Source organism: Festucalex cinctus, chromosome 5, assembly GCF_051991245.1.
Source record: "Festucalex cinctus isolate MCC-2025b chromosome 5, RoL_Fcin_1.0, whole genome shotgun sequence".
In the NCBI taxonomy this organism is placed as follows: Eukaryota; Metazoa; Chordata; class Actinopteri; order Syngnathiformes; family Syngnathidae; genus Festucalex; species Festucalex cinctus.
The window spans coordinates 10,066,037-10,085,000 of NC_135415.1; the positions used below are offsets into that span (position 1 = coordinate 10,066,037).

Here is an 18,964-nt window from a genome sequence, read left to right on the forward strand (position 1 = left end):
TCCATCTGATCTCTCCGACGTGTCCGTCAGGTTCTGTGAAGGTACTGACTCCGCCCCCCTCCATGTTGGCTGCCATCTTGAAAATGCGCTCCGACGTGTGCAGGCGAAAGGTTGACTGCATGTATGTGTGTGTGTGTGCTATGAGAGACGTTCAATACCACTTTTACCAGACCGATACCAGTGCAAGTACTCAACTGTTGAATACTCGTGGGTGCTGATTAGTGTTGTTCCAATACCGATATTGGTATCGGCAGAGGTGCCGATACTGCATTAAAACAGTGGTATCAGTATCGGTGACTACTCACAAGTAACATGCCGATACAATTAATTCCAACGCTAATATAGGATTTTGGATCTTGTGTCTTGCTGGTGCACGAAATTCACTGGTATGTGGCATGTTCACTGCATGCCGATCTGACATATCCTATTGGCCCTTGAATGCTCTGAACCAATGGCAGGACAGCTTTTTCATGTTGAGGAAAAAAAAACCTTAAGTATCGGTATGGTATCGGTATCAGCCGATACTGCAAAGCTGGGTATCGGTATCGGGAGCCAAAAAACGGTATCGGAACAACACTAGTGCTGATACCAAGTAACGATGATTCATATAATTTCGATTCAGCCACATTTTAATGTGACAAAATGCATAAGTCAAAAATTCAATATGGAATTTAAAAGGACATTAAAAATTAGGGATGCACGATAATTTCAGTTGCCGGTTATCGACCTATTTGACGTCATACAGATAAACCAGATTATAAAGGCATTTGCCAAAAATTATTGGCAATTATCGACCAATTTGATTTCATACAGATGAACCTGATAATAGAGAAATTTGCTGAAAATTATCGGCAATTAACCAATTTGATTTCATACAGATAAACCAAATAATTAAGAAATCCGCCAATAATTATTTGCAATTATTAACCAATTTGACTCATTACAGAAAAATCAAATAATAAAGAAATTGGCTGAAAATTATCGGCATTTATCTACCAATTTCACTCATTACAGATAAACAATATAATAAAGAAATTTGCTGAAAATTATCAGCAATTATCGACCGATTTGATTTCATACAGGTAAACTAGATAATAAAGAAATCGGGCGAAATCTGTTGTGGTTCATGTCAATGAAATTCATCTTCATGGTGCTTTCCATACATTGAAACATTGCGTAAACTTTACATGATGTTTCAATGTATTTGTACATGTTCGACTTTTCGTAGGACTCCAAATTATATTTGTATTCAAGTTCATTTTGCAAACGATTATCAGCTTACCTTATGGGTTATCGACATCGGCACTTTCTAAATGAATGTTTTTTCGGTATCGGTTGGAAATAGCATTATCGTGCTATGATATTGATTTTCCAAAAATCATTTCCCATCAAATACATTGTCGAAACTTGATTTGGACGTACGGCGCCATCAGTTGTTTACGTTGCAACGTGTTGTATCAGCAGCCTTTTGAGTACTCGACAGCGTGAAATCCGTCCGGTATCGCTACTGTGCTTTTTTTGTTTTGTTTTGTTTTTCCGTATGTTCCCGGTGCAGGTCCAAACTCGGCCCAGCGTCAACAATCACCGAGACGCAGCGAATCTGCTGGGGTCGCAAGGTACGTTCGCACTCTCACGCTGAGGCCTGTGAGGGTCGTTCGGAAGCTGACTGACCACGGATGTTTTTGTTGATCAACTAAAATGTCCATATATTTGAGTCCAGTTTTTATCAATCAATCAATCAAACTTTATTTGTATAGCACCTTTCATACATTCAAAATGCAGCTCAAAGTGCTGGACATCCATAATACAATAAATAAAATAAAATATATAAATAAATAAAACAAAAGCGCCCCCCCCACACACACACACACATCCCCATGATCGTACCCACAGACACACCTACAACAAAACAGACACACTTAAACCACAACATGTCGGAGCACAGAAGTACCCTGTAAGGAAAGGCACCCAGGAGGAGTTCATCCACAGTGAGATGGATGAAGACCAGCCAATGAATTATGAAGTGAAGTACATTTTCGTCTTGTCTTCAGTAGTCGATGAATATGCATTCGGATTTAGTGCCACTTATTGTTTATTAATGAGGGTTTTAGCCTAGTCTAGACTAGTTTTAGTCCAGCGCCATGCAGTCGCTCGTCTTTCCATGACTGTCCATCTGGCTCCTTCTCCTTACAGGGCCCTTCAGCTGGAAAATAACCTTTTTGAAGAATATTTGGCTAAGTAAAAATAGCATTTTTTTTCTCATTGGATGCAAATCTATTTCTTTCATTCTATTTTCGGAACCAACATATAAAATATTTGCCTCGTGACAAACTTGTACCACATGAAATTCCATCCATCCATCCATCTTCTTCCGCTTATCCGGGGTCGGGTCGCGGGGGCAGCAGCTTCAGGGGGGAAACCCAGACTTCCCTCTCCCAGCCACTTCAACCAGCTCCTCCGGTGGGATCCCAAGGCGTTCCCAGGCCAGCCGAGAGACATAGTCTCTCCAGCGTGCCCTGGGTCGTCCCCGGGGCCTCCCACCGGTGGGACATGCCCGGAACACCCAGGGAGGCGTCCAGGAGGCATCCGAACCAGATGCCCGAGCCACCTCAGCTGGCTCCTCTCAACGCGGAGGAGCAGCGGCTCGACTCTGAGTCCCTCCCGGATGACCGAGCTTCTCACCCTATTTCTAAGGGAGAGCCCGGACACCCTGCAGAGGAAACTCATTTCGGCCGCTTGTATCCGGGATCTCGTTCTTTCGGTCACGACCCACAGCTCGTGACCATAGGTGAGGGTCGGAACGTAGATCGACCGGTAAATCGAGAGCTTTGCCTTTTGGCTCAGCTCTTTCTTCACCACGACGGACCGATACAGAGTTCGCATCACTGCAGATGCTGCACCGATCCGCCTGTCGATCTCCCGCTCCATCCTGCCCTCACTCGTGAACAAGACCCCAAGATACTTGAACTCCTCCACTTGGGGCAGGATCTCATCCCCGACCTGCAGACGACACTCCACCCTTTTCCGACTGAGGACCATGGTCTCGGATTTGGAGGTGCTGATCCTCATCCCAACCGCTTCACACTCGGCTGCGAACCGCTCCAGTGAGAGTTGGAGGCCCCGGCTTGATGAAGCCAACAGCACCACATCATCCGCAAAGAGCAGAGATGCAATGTTGAGGCCACCAAACCGGAACCCCTCAACGCCTCGGCTGCGCCTAGAAATTCTGTCCATAAAAGTTATGAACAGAATCGGTGACAAAGGGCAACCTTGGCGGGGTCCAACCCTCACCGGAAACGAATCCGACTTACTGCCGGCAATGCGGACCAAACTCTGGCAACGGTCGTACAGGGACCGAACAGCCCGTATCAGGAGGCCCGGTACCCCGTACTCCCGAAGCACCCCCCACAGGACTCCCCAAAGGACACGGTCGAACGCCTTCTCCAAATCCACAAAACACATGTGGACTGGTTGAGCGAACTCCCACGCACCCTCAAGGATCCTGCTGAGGGTGTAGAGCTGGTCCACTGTTCCACGGCCAGGACGAAAACCACACTGCTCCTCCTGAATCCGAGATTCGACCTCCCGACGGACCCTCCTCTCCAGCACCCCTGAATAGACCTTACCAGGGAGGCTGAGGAGTGTGATCCCTCTGTAGTTGGAACACACCCTCCGGTCCCCCTTCTTAAAAAGGGGGACCACCACCCCGGTCTGCCAATCCAGAGGCACTGTCCCCGATGTCCACGCGATGTTGTAGAGGCGTGTCAACCACAACAGCCCCACAACATCCAGAGTCTTTAGGAACTCCGGGCGGATCTCATCCACCCCCGGGGCCCTGCCACTGAGGAGCTTTCCAACCACCTCAGTGACTTCGACCCCAGAGATAGGAGAGCCCACCCCAGAGTCCCCAGACTCTGCTTCCTCAAAGGAAGACGTGTCGGTGGAATTGAGGAAGTCTTCGAAGTATTCCCCCCACCGCTTCACGACGTCCCGAGTCGAGGTCAGAAGCACCCCATCGCCACTATACACAGTGTTAATGGTGCACTGCTTTCCTCTCCTGAGACGCCGGATGGTGGACCAGAATTTCCTCGAAGCCGTCCGGAAGTCGTTTTCCATGGCCTCACCGAACTCCTCCCATGCCCGAGTTTTTGCCTCAGCAACCGCCGAAGCCGCGTTCCGCTTGGGCATCCGGTACCTGTCAGCTGCCTCCGGAATCCGACAGGCCAAAAAGGCCCAATAGGACTCCTTCTTCAGCTTGACGGCATCCCACAGCGGGTTCGAGGATTGCCGCCGCGACAGGCACCGACCACCTTACGGCCACAGCTCCGATCGGCCGCCTCTACAATGGAGGCGCGGAACATGGCCCATTCGGACTCAATGTCCCCCGCCTCCCCCGAGACAAGGGAGAAGCTCTGCCGGAGGTGGGCATTGAAACTCTTTCTGACAGGGGATTCCGCCAGACGTTCCCAGCAAACCCTCACAATACGTTTGGGTCTGCCAGGTCGGACCGGCATCTTCCCCAACCATCAGAGCCAACACACCACCAGGTGGTGATCATTTGACAACTCCGCCCCTCTCTTCACCCGAGTGTCCAAAACATGCGGCCGCAAATCCGATGACACGACTACAAAGTCGATCATCGAACTGCGGCCTAGGGTGTCCTGGTGCCAAGTGCACAAATGGACACCCCAATGTTTGAACATGGTGTTCGTTATGGACAAACCGTGACGAGCACAGAAGTCCAATAACAGAACACCGCTCGGGTTCCAATCAGGGGGCCGTTCCTCCCAATCACGCCCCTCCAGGTCTCACTGTCATTCCCCACGTGAGCGTTGAAGTCCCCCAGCAGGACGAGGGAGTCCCCAGGGGGAGCCCTCTCCAGCACACCCTCCAAGGACTCCAAAAAGGGTGGGTACTCTGAACAGCTGTTTGGTGTATATGCACAAACAACAGTCAGGACCCGTCCCCCCACCCGAAGGCGGAGGGAGGCTACCCTCTCGTCCACCGGGGTGAACCCCAACGTACAGGCGCCGAGCCGGGGGGCAATAAGTATGCCCACACCTGCTCTGCGCCTCTCACCGTGGGCAACTCCAGAGTGGAAAAGAGTCCAACCCCTCTCAAGAGGACTGGTACCAGAGCCCAAGCCGTGTGTGGAGGCGAGTCCGACTATGTCGAGTCGGAACTTCTCGGCCTCACACACCAGCTCGGGCTCCTTCCCTGCCAGAGAGGTGACATTCCATGTCCCGAGAGCCAGCTTCTGTAGCCGGGGATCGGTCCGCCAAGGTCTCCGCCTTTGGCTGCCACCCAGCCTGCTCTGCACCCGACCCCTTTGGCCCCTCCCACCGGTGGTGAGCCCGTGGGAAGGGGGACCCACGTTTCCTCTTCGGGCTGTGCCCGGCCGGGCCCCATGGGTGCAGGCCCGGCCACCAGGCGCTCGCCAGCGAGCCCCGCCTCCAGGCCTGGCTCCAGAGGGGGGCCCCGGTGACCCGCGTCCGGGCAGGGTAAGCGTGCTTCCATTATTGTTATTCATCATGAGGGGTCTTCTGAGCCGTGCTTAGTCTGGCCCCTCACCTAGGACCTGTTTGCCATGGGTGACCCTACCAGGGGCATAAAGCCCCAGACAACATAGCTCCTCGGATCATTGGGACACGCAAACCCCTCCACCACGTTAAGGTACCGGCTCACGGAGGGGATCACACCACATGAAATTGAAATAGATCAATCTTAGCTCATTCCCTGGCAGCCATTTTGACTGAAGCAACCCCCTTTGCTCCTGGCTGTTTTACTGGATTTTGATTTTGCAAGACCCACAGAATATTGTGTTGAAAAATCATGGAATCTGCCAAAAAAAAAACATTAGTCTCTTCTTTCATCAAAAAAAAGTATATTTCTATCTGTTTCCGATTTGCAGCAATTAGCATTAGAATATAGCCATGTTTCATCATTATTCACCAATCTGCTTAGAATTGTGAGAAATCTAGTTGATCTCTTATACTCTGCTGCTGACAGTTTTTGTAATTACTATCATTTTTTTTTTACCTATTCTCATCAAAGCCTTCTGTATGCTCCAGCATTTAAAAAAACAAAAAAATGTATAAATACGTCTTTGGGAAACTAAATACATTGAAAATAGAACGTATTTATACGTCTTTGGGAGCAAATGAGTTAATGTTGTACTAGTGTTTGAATTCAAACTTGTGTTCCATTTATATCGTGCTGTATGCTGTCATCCAGCACACGTTGACCGCACGCATGTTTTGTTCAGGTCGTTGAGGACGGACAAAAGGCTGCAGATCTTTGGCGCCAAATCGGAAGCGGATCCCAATCCAGAGTGAGTCCTCATTGGCTCCACTTCACATCACATGACGTGAGATGATGTCATCATCGTCCGTCCATTTGTGTGCGTGTAGTTGTTACATCTCCATCGTCAACGCCATCCTGAGGAGGACGCATCAGACGCTGCTGCTGGTTGCCAAGGTAACGTGATGCCCCACCCCTCCGTCCGTGTTGTCGGCGGCGGTCAGGTCACGTGACCCCGTCGGTCTCCGTGCACCCGCTCAGGACTTCTACCAGAGTCAGCGCTGCGGCGGCTTCCATCGACTTCCCGCCGGTCTGGACCAGTGGGTGGAGAACACGCAGCAAAGGCTTCTGGGACATCACGAGCACGCGCGCACGCTGCTCAGCGCCAGCAGGGAAGGTCGCAGGCGGCGCTTTGGATGGGTGGGCGGGCCCATCACGTCTCCCTTGACGTGTTTGAGTGTGTGCATGCAGCGCTGGAGCAGCAGCAGTGCGTGTTGGCCGACATGATGCATTTGCTGCCCGCCACTTTGATCCGCGCGCACGAGAGACAGCTGGGGGCGGAGCTGAGGGAGGAGGCGGGTCGGGTGCGACGCGCCTTCGAGGAAACCAAGGCCGCCAGCGAGGAGGAGAAGGTAGCATCGCCGCAAAATGTGCTCGTCGCCACGTTAGCATTAGCATGGCTAGCTTCATTTTTAATTCATAATTGAATTTTTTCAATTTTATAATTAGTTTTTTTTTTTCAATAATTTTTTTAATTAATGAAACTAAAAATAGCTAAAAATCTGATTCAATGGACATTGTGACAACCGCGATTAGCATTAGCTGGGTGCCTTCATGTGGGCCCCACAGATTGCGTCATGAAGCTGTTGCCATGTCAACCGTGTAATTCATTTGCTGCATAGATTTAGCCGAGATGGAGGACTAAAATTTCCAAAAATTAAAAATAAATAAATACAACAATGAAAAACGGGATTCAAAATATAAATGTAAAAATAAATGTGGAAATAAATGCAAAAATAAAATGTAAAAAATATATATATATTTATATATATATATATATATACATAAATAAATTTGAGAGCAGAGCGTCTTTATTTATTGATTGACATTTAATTTTATTTGTATATTTATTTCCGCATTTATTTTTATATTCATTTTTTGAATCTCCTTTTTAATTTTTGTATTTAGTTTTACTCTTATTTATGGATATATCTATATTTTGTTTTTATTTCCATTTATATATTTTTCATTACATTTTTTAATTAAAATTTTCTTTTTTTTGGGCGGCACGGTGGTCGAGTGGTTAGCACTTCCGCCTCCCAGTTCTGAGGACTTATTCCTCACCAGGGTCGCGGGGGGTGCTGGCGCCTATCTCAGCTGGCTCTGGGCAGTAGGCACCCTGGACTGGTCGCCAGCCAATCGCAGGGCACACAGAGACGAACAACCATCCACGCCCACAAGCACACCTAGGGACAATTCGGAGCGCCCAATTAACCTGCCATGCATGTCTTTGGAATGTGGGAGGAGACCGGAGTACCCGGAGAAGACCCACGCAGGCACGGGGAGAACATGCAAACTCCACCCAGGAAGGCCGGAGCCTGGACTTGAACCGGAGTCCTCAGAACTGGGAGGCGGACGTGCTTTCCATTTATATATATTTTTTAATTTAATTTTTGAATTATTAAGATTGTCTCTATCTTTTTTTTCACTTTTATTCATGCATTTATTTATTTAATCATTTTTTTTTATATTTACTACTTACTATATTACTTACTATACTTACTTACTTACTATATACTATTTACTACTATATATATATATATATATATATATATATATATATGTATATATTTTTTGTTTTTTGTTTTTATTTCCATTTATATTTATTTTATGTAATTTTTTAATTATATTTATAATTTTTATTTTTACTTTTATTCATCAATCATTTTGTTTTTTTTAATTGTGTCAGTTTTGGTCCTCCATGTTATTATTATGACGTTGACGGATGACTGGGCCGCACGTTAGCATTAGCACGTTAGCATTAGCGGCTGATTTATGCTCGCGCATGTTTGTGTTGGCGTGTTCAGACGGCGAGCGTGGCGGGCCTGCGCGTGTCGCTCTCTGCCAACGAGATGGAGGCGCTGAGGCACGGCGAGGAGGCAAGACAACAGAGACTCCATGACGCCATCTTGGGCTCGCATCGGGAACTGCAGGTACGTACGCTTGGCGTGGGGTTGGGCGTGGTCGATTCACACGCCACGTGACCTCTCGCTCTCTCGCCCGCCGTCATGTGCAGGAGTGCATGCGACGCCGAGGGGAGGAGTTTGTCAATTCGCTGGCGTCGCTCACCGAGCACCTCCTCCATCAGATGGACCGCCTTCCGCTACCGGGTCGGTCACATGACCCGCGTCATGTGTCTGTGTGTGTGGGGGAAGTTTTTCTCGAAATTGTGCGTCAATAAGTTGTTGCTGTCATTTCCATGGCGTTTGTGTCACGTGATCAGAGGTGACGCCCCAGCAGACGTCAGAGGACGTCGCCATGGAAACCACACAGCAACCCTGCAGGTAGGCCGCGACTCTCCGACGCCGTCACATCCTGTCAGACCTTCACAATAAAAGCTACATACATTCAAATAAATGCATACCATTTTATTTTGATGTATTTATTATTATTATTATTATATTTATATATTTATTATTATAATAAATGAGTACTAAATACAATAAATACATCCTGTCAGACCGTCACAATAAAAGTTTGCTCGCTCGCTGGTCAGGGTGTGGTCGGGCATTCCTCAGATGTCGCTTCCTGCCAACGCCGCTTCCGTTACCGCGGCTACCACCGCAGCCATCACCACCGCCAAGTGCACCCTGGGACATCTGGCCGTCATCCAGCACAGGGATGCCGCCACCAAGGTACGCGCACGCATGCACAGTGTTTACTTTTACTTTTGTACTTTTTTATTTTTACTTTTTTACTGTTTTTTATTTGTATTACTTTTTTTACTTTTCATTTTTTACGTTTTTTTTTTTTAATACTTTTTAACTTTTACCTTATGGTTTTTTACTGTTTTAATTTATTTTTTTAATTTATTTTTTTTAGTTTTTTTACTTTTGTGCTTTTACTTTTGTACTTTTTTGTACTTTTTTATTTTTAATTTTACCTTTTACTTTTTTACTATTTTTAGTTTATCTTTTTACTTTTGTGCTTTTACTTTTGCACTTTTTGTACATTTTTATTTTTACTTTTAGTTTTTTTTTTACTTTTGTGCTTTTACTTTTGTGTACTTTTTTACTTCCACTTCAATGAAAATTTGCCCCACATTTAATGAATGACTTTTAATTAGATACTTGAAGTCGTTTTGAAACGATGACATTTATACATGAGTTGAAATCCAGCATCAATACTCGAGTACTCAGTACAGACACGTACAAAAGTACACAAGTGATAATTGTGACAAACGCACACTAATGATGTGAGGCTCGTTCATCATTTGTATGACAAACATGGGTGTGTGCGCTGTGTGCGTGTTTGCGTGATAGCGTTTTGAGCAGGTGTTGTCGTCCCAGCTGTCGCAATCGGACGCGGACAAACGACGACGACTTAACGAGCTCCAAAGCTGGAAGACGCACTGGAGGCTGCAGATACACACGCTCACACACTGACGCGCGCCTGCACACACGGATTTGCTGAATACAAATCAATCAATAAAGCAGAAAGAGAAGAGAAGAACTCCAAATGTTTTTATTGGCTGGTAAAAGATGAAAGAGGCGGCCTCGGTCCAATCAGCAGCCAATCAATCGCGTTTCCACGGCGACGGGCGCGTCAGGCATCCGAAGTCACGTCGGCAATTTTGTGGATGGAGCGCAGCAGCTGCGAGACCAGACGTAGAGACTCCGCCCCCTCCAGCAGACGACTGCGCAGACGGGAGCACAGGTGGACCACGCCCCCCCACGTGACATCATCAGCATGCGTGTGTGACATGATTGTGATGAGTGTGTGGTTGTTGGTGGGGGAGGGCCACTGATCTATATAGATCAGTGGATAGCCGATAGGCGGAGACTTTTGAGGTGGCAAGGCCGCCATATTGCTCCTCCCAAGAAACGTTTCTCGCCGGAGGAGCAAGATGGCCGCCCTGTGACTTCAACAGCTTGCATGGGCTAGTATGGGCTATCGGCTATCCAGTCATATATACAGGTCAGTGGCTCGTACAAGCCGTTGAAGCCACAGGGCAGCCATCTTGCCACTCCCATCTTGTGAGCAGACTACTGTAGAATTACAGATATAATTCTTTAATAAAAAAAAATACAAGGTTCCTCCTGTAGTAAACATCATGAAGCATCTAATTTATACATGTATTTAAGGCAAGTTACAAAATGTCTAAAGTCCTCTTGTTTATTTTTAATACATTTATAATACCATAAATTTAAAATGTAATACCATAAATGATGCTGTTTCTACTAAGTACTGTCTCAAATGTTCTCCAGTTTGGATAAATACTGTAAACGTATCGGATGGTCTGGCGAGAAACATTTCTTGGGAGGAGCAATATGGCCGCCTCAAAAGTCTTGGCATATTGGCTATCCACTCGATTCATATATTCAGATCAGTGTTATTGAAGCTCCAGCCGAGCAACCTTGTAAGCTGTTTGGCGAGCACGCGTGGACCCACCGTATGGACGAGTGTGCGTGCGCGACCGTCTTGTCCAGGTAGTCGGACGCCATGTTGGCGCTGTGCTTCATCGCCGTGACGACATGCTGCTGCTCTGACTTGAGCTTGAGGTTTTCGCTACGCGCGCACTCCAGCTCCTCCTGACGCACGCACGCACAGTTTATGTGTGTGTTGAGGGTGCACCTGTGTGCGTGCGCGCATATATCACCTGCAGCTGCTGAAGCTCCGCCTTCATCCTGGCCACGTTGCTCTCGGCGCTCAGCGCTCGTTTCTGACCACACCAGCAAAAAAGTGTTCGGAAGTTACTCGATGTCTGTGAACGCACCATTTTCTCACTTCATCTGACTTCTTTTTTTTCAAATACGAGATGAAAACAAAATGTGAACTTTGAAAATGAAAATAATGACATTTTTTGAAATAGAAAAAATGTAAATTCAATGAAAAAAAAATGAACGAGATGAAAAAATGTTAACTATGAAAATCAAAATGATGTTTTTTGAAATTAAAAAAATTTAAATTCAATGAAAAAAATAAACGATATGAAAAAATGTGAACTTTGAAAATGGAAAAAAAGACATTTTTTGAAATTCAAGAATTCAATTCAAGAAAAAAATTGAGATAAAATGTTAACTATGAAAATGAAAAAAGGACGTTTTTTTTCAATTGAAAAAAAATGAAATTCAAGGGAAAAAAATTGAAGGTGAAAAATGTGAACTTTGAAAATGGAAAAAATGACGTTTTTTTAAGTTGAAAAAATTGAAATTCACTGAAAAAATTGAAGATGAAAAATGTGAACTTTGAAAATGAAAATGGGAAAAAAAGACATTTTTTGAAATTGAAAAAAAAAAAAATTCAAGAAAAAAAATGACCAAGATAAACAAAATGTTAACTATGAAAATGAAAAAAGGGTGTTTTTTATTGAAAAAAAATTAAATTCAATGAAAAAAAATAAACAGGATGAAAACAAAATGTGTACTATTATAACGAAAAAAAACATTTTGGAAATTGAAAAACTGAATTTTAAAACATTTTAATTAAAAAAATTGAACGAGATGAAAACAAAATGTGAACTATGAAAATGAAAAAAAGGTTTTTTGAAATTGAAAAAAATTTAAATTCAATGAAAACAATTGAATGAGACAAATGTGAAACAAAATGTGAACTTTGAAAATGAAAATTAAAAAGACATTTTTTAAATTGAAATTGAAAAAAAAATTAATTCAATGGAAAAAAATCTACGAGATGAAAACGCAATGTGAACTTTGAAAATGAAAATGGAAAAAATGAAAATCTTTTTAAATTGAAAAATAATTCATGTTCAATCGAAAAAAAATGGAACGAGAAGAAAAATCCGAGAGCACAAAATGTCAAACATTGTGCTTGTAATTCCAATCTCGTAGCCCAAAATGAACTTGTTTTATGTTTTACTCATCACGTATTCTTTCATCGGTCCTGTCAATTTAATTCTGCCAAACGTTTGCGATGGAAAATGATTTGTGGCATCTCGACGGCACGACATGACCGTGCTGACGTCGCCACGGGAGCGCACCGTCATCTCGTGCAGGTTGCACTCCACCGAGTGGAGCAAGTGGTCCAGGTCCCGCGCCTCCTCCTGCTCCCGCTGCCGCCTCCGTTCCAGCTCCTCCTGCAGCGCTTCCGCCCTGCGCGCAAAGCATCCCGGGTAAGCCGGCCAGTGCTCCGATTGGCCGCCGGGCCGCTCACCTTTGCTCATTTGCTTGCAATGTTTTGCGGAGCTCCTGGACATTTCTTCTCAGCGTGGCATTCTCCTCGCGCAGCTGCACACACGCACATGCGCGAGTTCTCCATTTTGGTATTGTATTTCGTTTGGAAAATCCGACGACAGCTGATTGATGATTGATTGATTGATGATTGAAGGATTTTGGAGTGGATGGATGATTGATGGATGAATGAAAAGAAAGATGAATGGATGGGGTGTAGCAAGTGCTTGATGGCCGTTTGACAAATGGAAATACCTCCTGTAAGCTCCTCCCCCTGCTCGCGATTGGCAGCTCGACGCCACGGTCTCCGTCGTCGAACCTGAAGACGAGCGCCGACATCATCGCCCCGTTATGGACATGTGCGACGGCGCCGATCGGCCCACTCACGTGCTCGGGGAGGCGGAGCTGTCCGCGTCAGACTGAGAGCTCCGCCCACACGCAGCACTCTCCTCATCCTCCTCCTCCTCTTCCTCCTGATTAGCCAACAACAGCAAAGCAAATTGACATCGTTTTCATACAGAGGCCTGGAAAAGTCCACCAAAAACGCCGTTGTCGTATAATCAGGCTTTAGCTCCGCCCACTAACTTTGACGGGTGAGTTTGACAGATAAATCCACGAAACGCTGCAGAAATAATATCATAATAATAATTATATATATATATATATATATATATATATATATATATATATATATATATATATATATATATATATATATATATATATATATATATATACACACACACATTAATTAATTAGTGATTTATCTAATTCCATATTTAATTATTGACACATTTAATTATTTCATGACACATTTATTTAATTATTGGTTTGTTTAATTACATATTTAATTAATAAATGACATTTAATTATTTCATGACACATCTAATTAATTGTTGGTTTATTTACTTCCATATTTTATTATTATTAGATAGGCTCCAGCACCTTCCGCAACCTTTATGAGGAATAAGCGGTCAAGAAAATAGATGGTTTATTTAATCCATATTTAATTAATAAATGACAGTGACACATTTAATTATTTCATGACATATCTATTTAATTATTGGTTTATTTAATCCCATATTAAATTAATAATTGATACATTTAATTATTTCACAACACATTTATTTAATTATTGGTTTATTTAATTCCATATTTAATGAATAAATGACAGTTAATTATTTCGTGACTCATTTATTTAATTATTAAATGGTGTATTGATGTATTTAATTTTGGCACTTTTGTTCCTCCGTAGAGAACGGCCATAAAACTATAAATAAATAAAAAAGAGAACAGCCATCATGTTTTCTCATTTGTCTCATGTTGGAACGTGATCAAAGTTAAACGTGAAACTTTTCACGTTGCATCCCCCGAGCCTACGTCACACAAACACACACAGACCTCCCACGCAGCTCCGTCCTCGTCCCTGTCCGGGTCGTGGTTCTTGGAGCGCAGGAACTCCCTGAAGGAGAAAGGGTTGCACTCCTCACTTTCGTCTGAGGAGTCCACCGAGAATTGTGGTCAACAAAATGCATCCAAGCTTCCGCCAGCGTGGGACGTTGCCAGGCAACTAAACATTTTGTTACAAATCCCAAAATAATGAAAAACAAACAAACAAAAAAGACCTTCTGCGATGATTAAAGTCTTCCGGCGGCCGCCTGGTGTGGACATGGCGACGTCACATCGATACTCGTTGATCGATCATCGGTCGTCCCGCAAAACAGGAAGTAAACAACCTAGCGGCGGGCGGCCCCCACATGTGACGGAGTTTCTAACGTCCTATTGGGTGGCGGGGGCCGGTGACGTAAGAGGAAACCAGGACCTGTACTTCCGGTGGGGCTCGCGCTCAAACTCGAGTCGCGCGCGCAGTCCCGGAAGTAGAACGAGTTGAAGAGGACACTCGCATGTGCGCCAAGCAAGGTAAACAAATAACAAACCAAAATACAAATTAAAAATAAAATAAAAAAAACAGCCTTTGTCTTCGCTGGCTCGCTTCGGCCTGTTTTGTCGGGCGGACCTGAGAGGTTCGGAGCCTTTTAGCTGCTGCTTGGACCGCCTCGCCAACTGCTCAACGATCCGTTTTGGTGGCCGTGTGGGGAAAGGGACTTTTTAGGGACTTTGTGACAAAATGTGCTCACGTTTTCGTGTTAAATCCGACGCCTGCTTTTCAGAGATGATGTCTTTACTTGCGAGTTGAAATGCTACCATGACCAAGCTCGTAACTCCATTCAATTTTTTTTGCACCTGAGTCCCAGTCACACGATTGTGAGGATTGGCCGATAGTAGGCTATTGACCCTTCTAGTGTGACGTTACATTGAAGTACGCCCCTTGCGGTGGAGGGCAGGGCGTCAATGCGAGTGAATTAGAAAACAATCAGTGTTTTAAAACAATTAGAAGGTTCAATCGATTGGTAGTTTTACCTTCTGGTTTACTTGCATGATGCTTGTTGGGGAACTCTCAAGTAATTTTGCACATTTTGTGGAGCCAAATTGAAATAGCATATTATTTTGTATGCCTTTGGCATATCATCTCGGACCTCATGTTACCTCCACGGAAGTTTTAAGAATTGTTTGTAATTATATGAGAAGAAAAAAAGAGATGCATGTGAAGCCGAGTCTGTTGTGATGGTTTCTTTCAAGCCGTCCTCGTTTAGAATGTCTTCAATTTCGCCACAAGATGGCAGCCGTGTAAAATGATTTCTTGTTCACCTACAAAGTGAAAACAACGGTGACATCGTCATTCATGTCTTGTGGAGCGAAACATGAGTAAAAACTAAGTTATGTGTCTTGTTTTTTTCTACTTCCATTTATTTACGGTAACATTTTCTCGTGTTTTTTGAAAAATTTTCTCAAATGTCCTAAATGCAAATGTCACTGTACTTCGTGCAACTCATTGCCAGTGACTAATGTGAGGAATGAAACTTCTCAAATGACTTGAATTTTGCAGGTGTCCCCAATGTCCCAAAGTATTGCGCAAGAGGGGGATGAGCCCCAGTCCCCGTCGCAAGCGCCATCCACGCTGTCCCCGTCGCAGGCCCCGCCCAAGTCGCAGGGCGGCTCCTCTTCGTCTTCCAGCGGCCCGCCGTCGAGCAGCCAGTCGTCAGGCGGCTCGGGGACGACGCTCAGCAGCGTTGACACGCTGCCCGTCACCTTGCCGTCTGTCCCTGAGGAGGCCGACAGTCAACCCTGGGGACGCCTACTGCCCATGCAGCGCGCCTTTCGCACTCACGGTGAGTTATGCCCTCGTCTTCTTCTCTTTCACAAGACAAGTCCATTTAGTTTGATATTAACCGCCAGGTTAAGGACCTTTGAAAGGGTGTCACACACAAGTGATGTCATCTAGCAGCAGCCAATAGAAAAATACCGTCAGATGACGTCGCTCCCATGCTTTTTTTTTTTTTTTATTGCACAAACTAAAACTAATATTAAAACTAAACTAAAACAAAGCATTTATTAAATAACTAAACCTAATAAAAACTAACAGAGCCACTCTGAAAACTAATTAAAACTAAATTTATTTAATTTGTTTAAATTTGACTTTTAAATATTGCACACAATACACCATTTAAAAAAAAACTAACACTGAAACTAAACTTAAACTAAGCATTTATTAAATAGCTCAAATTAATAAAAAAGTAACCTGAAACCACCCTAAAAACAAATTAAAACTAACTAAATTTATGTAATTTATTTAAATTTGTTTTTTAAATATTAAAAAACCTAAAACTAACACTGAAACTTACTCAAACTAAACTAAAACGAAGCAATTACCTACTTCCTCAGCACAGGTGATGTCATCAGTTGACAGCAAGTAGAAAAAATACTTTTTAAAGGTATTAATTGTACATGAAAAATAATTTAGTCATCAAATTCATTCTGGGCTGACAAAATATGATTTTTTTACTGCTGGATATGGCTTTTTTTTTTCTTTCTTTTTTTTTTTCATGCTTGGCGAAAAGTAAATATTGTGCTTTTTTTAAGATGCAGCAAATGGAATGAAAACAGCAGGAGCCCCAAAATGGAACCCTGTGGAATGCCACATGACACTTGCAGAAAGACTTGAAACGACAACAACAGAAGTCCCGCCTGCCTAGAAGGATTTAAATTGGAAAGGATAGAAATTTCAAATGTGTGTTTTTGTTTTTGTTTTTTTTTTATCCGAATGATTCATTAAAAAAACAAAAACAAAAAAAATACTCACATTTTCAATTTCTCATCAAAATATTTGTTTGATGGGTCAGTGGCAGTGTGGATCAGTGGTAGAGTGTTGGTCTCCCAAGCCAGAGGTTGTGGGTTCGATCCCATGCCATAGTGAGCACGTTTCATTGAGCAAGATAGCCAAGCCCCACCCACTCGCTCCTGATGCTACTGGTGTCATCAGTAGTGGACGGGAAAGTGCTTTTAAGAGCACAATAAAAATGAAATCAAATTCCATTTGTTGCAGCTATATTATGTGAGCTTTGGACGCACAACAATCGTTTCGCGTTGGCCTCGTTCGTTGTCATGATTTTCATTTTGCCGCATCCTCGTTTTTATTTTGTATTATTTGATGTTGTTTGTTTGTTGTTTTTCAGATTGCGTGGAGGACGAGTATCTGTTTGGCCGAGACCCCAAATGCAATTACGTGCTGGACGATCCCGATCACAAAGGATCCTTACGATTCCGCATTTACAGCAAGAAACACTTCCGCATCTACAGGGTATGCCCCGTCCCATCCGATGACATCCAACGCCGTCCCCATCCGACCATGTGATGGCAAATGTGGGATTTTTGCATGATATCACAATTGAAGTCAACCACAATCTCGTGTCGGGATCGTTTTATTCCAAAAACAACCCGGATGGGACCAAACAAATTAAATATGTAAAAATAATACAAAAATATAAATAATAAACAAATAAATATAAATAAACTAAACAAATCGAATCGGACTAAACAGATTAATTATATAATAATAATAATAATAATAAAGAAATATAAAGAAATTAACTAAACAAATCGTATGATACTAAACAGATTAATTATATAAAAATAAATAAATACATAAACTAAACAAATCGGAGGGGACTAAACAAATTAACTATATCAAAATAATAATTAATAAATATAAATTACTAAAAATAATACATATAAATGAATCGGATGGGACTAAACAAATTAACTATATACAAATAATAAATAAATAGAAATGATAAATACATATAAATAAATTAAACAAATTGGATGGGACTAAACTAACTATATACTAGGGGTGTGAATTGCCTAGTACCTGACGATTCGATTCGTATCACGATTCACAGGTCACGATTCGATTCGATACCGATTAATCCCGATACGAATGGTCACGATTCGATACCGATTAATCCCGATACGAATTTATAAGTCGATTGTTGCGATTTTTTTCCATTCAAATTTAGAAAATACTATCAGTAAATTTGTACATGTACACTGTAAGATTTGTATGAATATATTTATCTAAAACTTGAGGCTTATAACCGTGAGCCACTGTACACAAACAGTTTGCAATCTGTTTCACATTTGAACAGCATTAAAATAAAAATATTAAGGCTTAATGTGCCGTTCATATAACATTCTTCCATGCTCAAGGTGTGAATCCTAAAAAAAAAAAAAACAAAAAAAAAAATCGATTCTGCCGATTATTGAATCGATTCGAGAATCGCGCGATGTAGTATCGCGATATATCGCCGAATCGATTTTTTTTTAACACCCCTACTATATACAAATAATAAATATTAATAAATAAATAACTAGATAAACGAACCAAATGGGTTGTCAACTCGGCAGTTGCAAATCCAAATGTGATGTAATCTTTTTTTCCTTTGGTGAGGTCAGGAGGGCACGGAGGTGTTTGTTCAAGACCTGAGTAACAACGGCACCTTTGTTGACGGCAACAAAATTGGACGCGGCAAGAAGCTGCCTCTGGTCAACAACGCCGTGCTGGCGCTGTCGGAGCATCGCAACAAAGGTAAGCGGCGAGCGTCACTTCACGTCACATCACGTGACGAGCGTGCTGATCTTTCTTTTGTGGTGGCCAGTGTTTGTCTTCACCGACCTGATGTCCGGCCAAGAGTCGTCGCTGCCCAGCGAGCTCCGCCAGAAATATCTGCTGACGCGGCAGATCGGCACGTGAGTGCCATTGCCGAACACGGCGCTTTTCCGCCGTTTCCTGATGTCACTTCCTGCCAATGCGTGTTTCAGAGGCGTGTGTGGCCAAGTCAAACTGGCCTTTGAGC

General features: G+C 43.6%; 3 protein-coding genes across 4 annotated transcripts in view; 2 read left to right on the top strand and 1 right to left on the bottom strand.

Moving 5' to 3' along the window:
- ccdc180 (coiled-coil domain containing 180) overlaps positions 1–10,458 on the top strand; it is a 29,983-nt gene extending 19,525 nt beyond the window's left edge. Inside the window, 11 exon segments of the mRNA XM_077521300.1 lie at positions 31–41; positions 1,556–1,616; positions 6,266–6,331; positions 6,411–6,477; positions 6,562–6,697; positions 6,772–6,932; positions 8,388–8,513; positions 8,597–8,690; positions 8,804–8,864; positions 9,077–9,215; positions 9,843–10,458. Of these exon segments, the coding sequence (XP_077377426.1) occupies positions 31–41; positions 1,556–1,616; positions 6,266–6,331; positions 6,411–6,477; positions 6,562–6,697; positions 6,772–6,932; positions 8,388–8,513; positions 8,597–8,690; positions 8,804–8,864; positions 9,077–9,215; positions 9,843–9,965 (1,045 nt within the window). The 3' untranslated portion in view covers positions 9,966–10,458.
- On the bottom strand, positions 10,031–14,505 carry entr1 (endosome associated trafficking regulator 1). Its single transcript, XM_077521306.1, has 9 exons — positions 14,336–14,505; positions 14,112–14,206; positions 13,098–13,183; positions 12,966–13,029; positions 12,694–12,767; positions 12,521–12,632; positions 11,180–11,242; positions 10,972–11,111; positions 10,031–10,216 (listed from the first exon to the last, which is right to left on the bottom strand). The coding sequence occupies exons 1-9, from the start codon at positions 14,379–14,381 to the stop codon at positions 10,126–10,128; spliced, it is 771 nt and encodes a 256-aa protein (XP_077377432.1). The 5' UTR covers positions 14,382–14,505; the 3' UTR covers positions 10,031–10,125.
- The window catches only part of chek2 (checkpoint kinase 2), an 11,409-nt gene continuing 6,551 nt past the window's right edge, over positions 14,107–18,964 (top strand). The window contains exons 1-6 of one of the 2 annotated variants that reach the window (XM_077521301.1): positions 14,107–14,630; positions 15,658–15,940; positions 17,285–17,409; positions 18,564–18,696; positions 18,767–18,857; positions 18,930–18,964. The exon at positions 18,930–18,964 is cut by the window's right edge and continues 194 nt beyond it. In XM_077521301.1, coding sequence (XP_077377427.1) covers positions 15,667–15,940; positions 17,285–17,409; positions 18,564–18,696; positions 18,767–18,857; positions 18,930–18,964 — 658 coding nt within the window. In that variant the 5' untranslated portion in view covers positions 14,107–14,630; positions 15,658–15,666. The remainder of the gene's footprint in view (positions 14,631–15,657; positions 15,941–17,284; positions 17,410–18,563; positions 18,697–18,766; positions 18,858–18,929) is intronic. The other variant, XM_077521302.1, reaches the window with a different exon arrangement.

Bases quoted from the DNA above. Each gene is read 5' to 3' on its own strand.
- entr1 (XM_077521306.1), bottom strand. From the start codon at position 14,381: ATGTCCACACCAGGCGGCCGCCGGAAGACTTTAATCATCGCAGAAG. The intron at 12,768-12,965 runs GTATTTCCATTT...GCGTGTGTGCAG, and splicing joins GGGGGAGGAGCTTACAGGAG to CTGCGCGAGGAGAATGCCAC. The intron at 11,112-11,179 runs GTGATATATGCG...TGCGTGCGTCAG, and splicing joins CGGAGCTTCAGCAGCTGCAG to GAGGAGCTGGAGTGCGCGCG.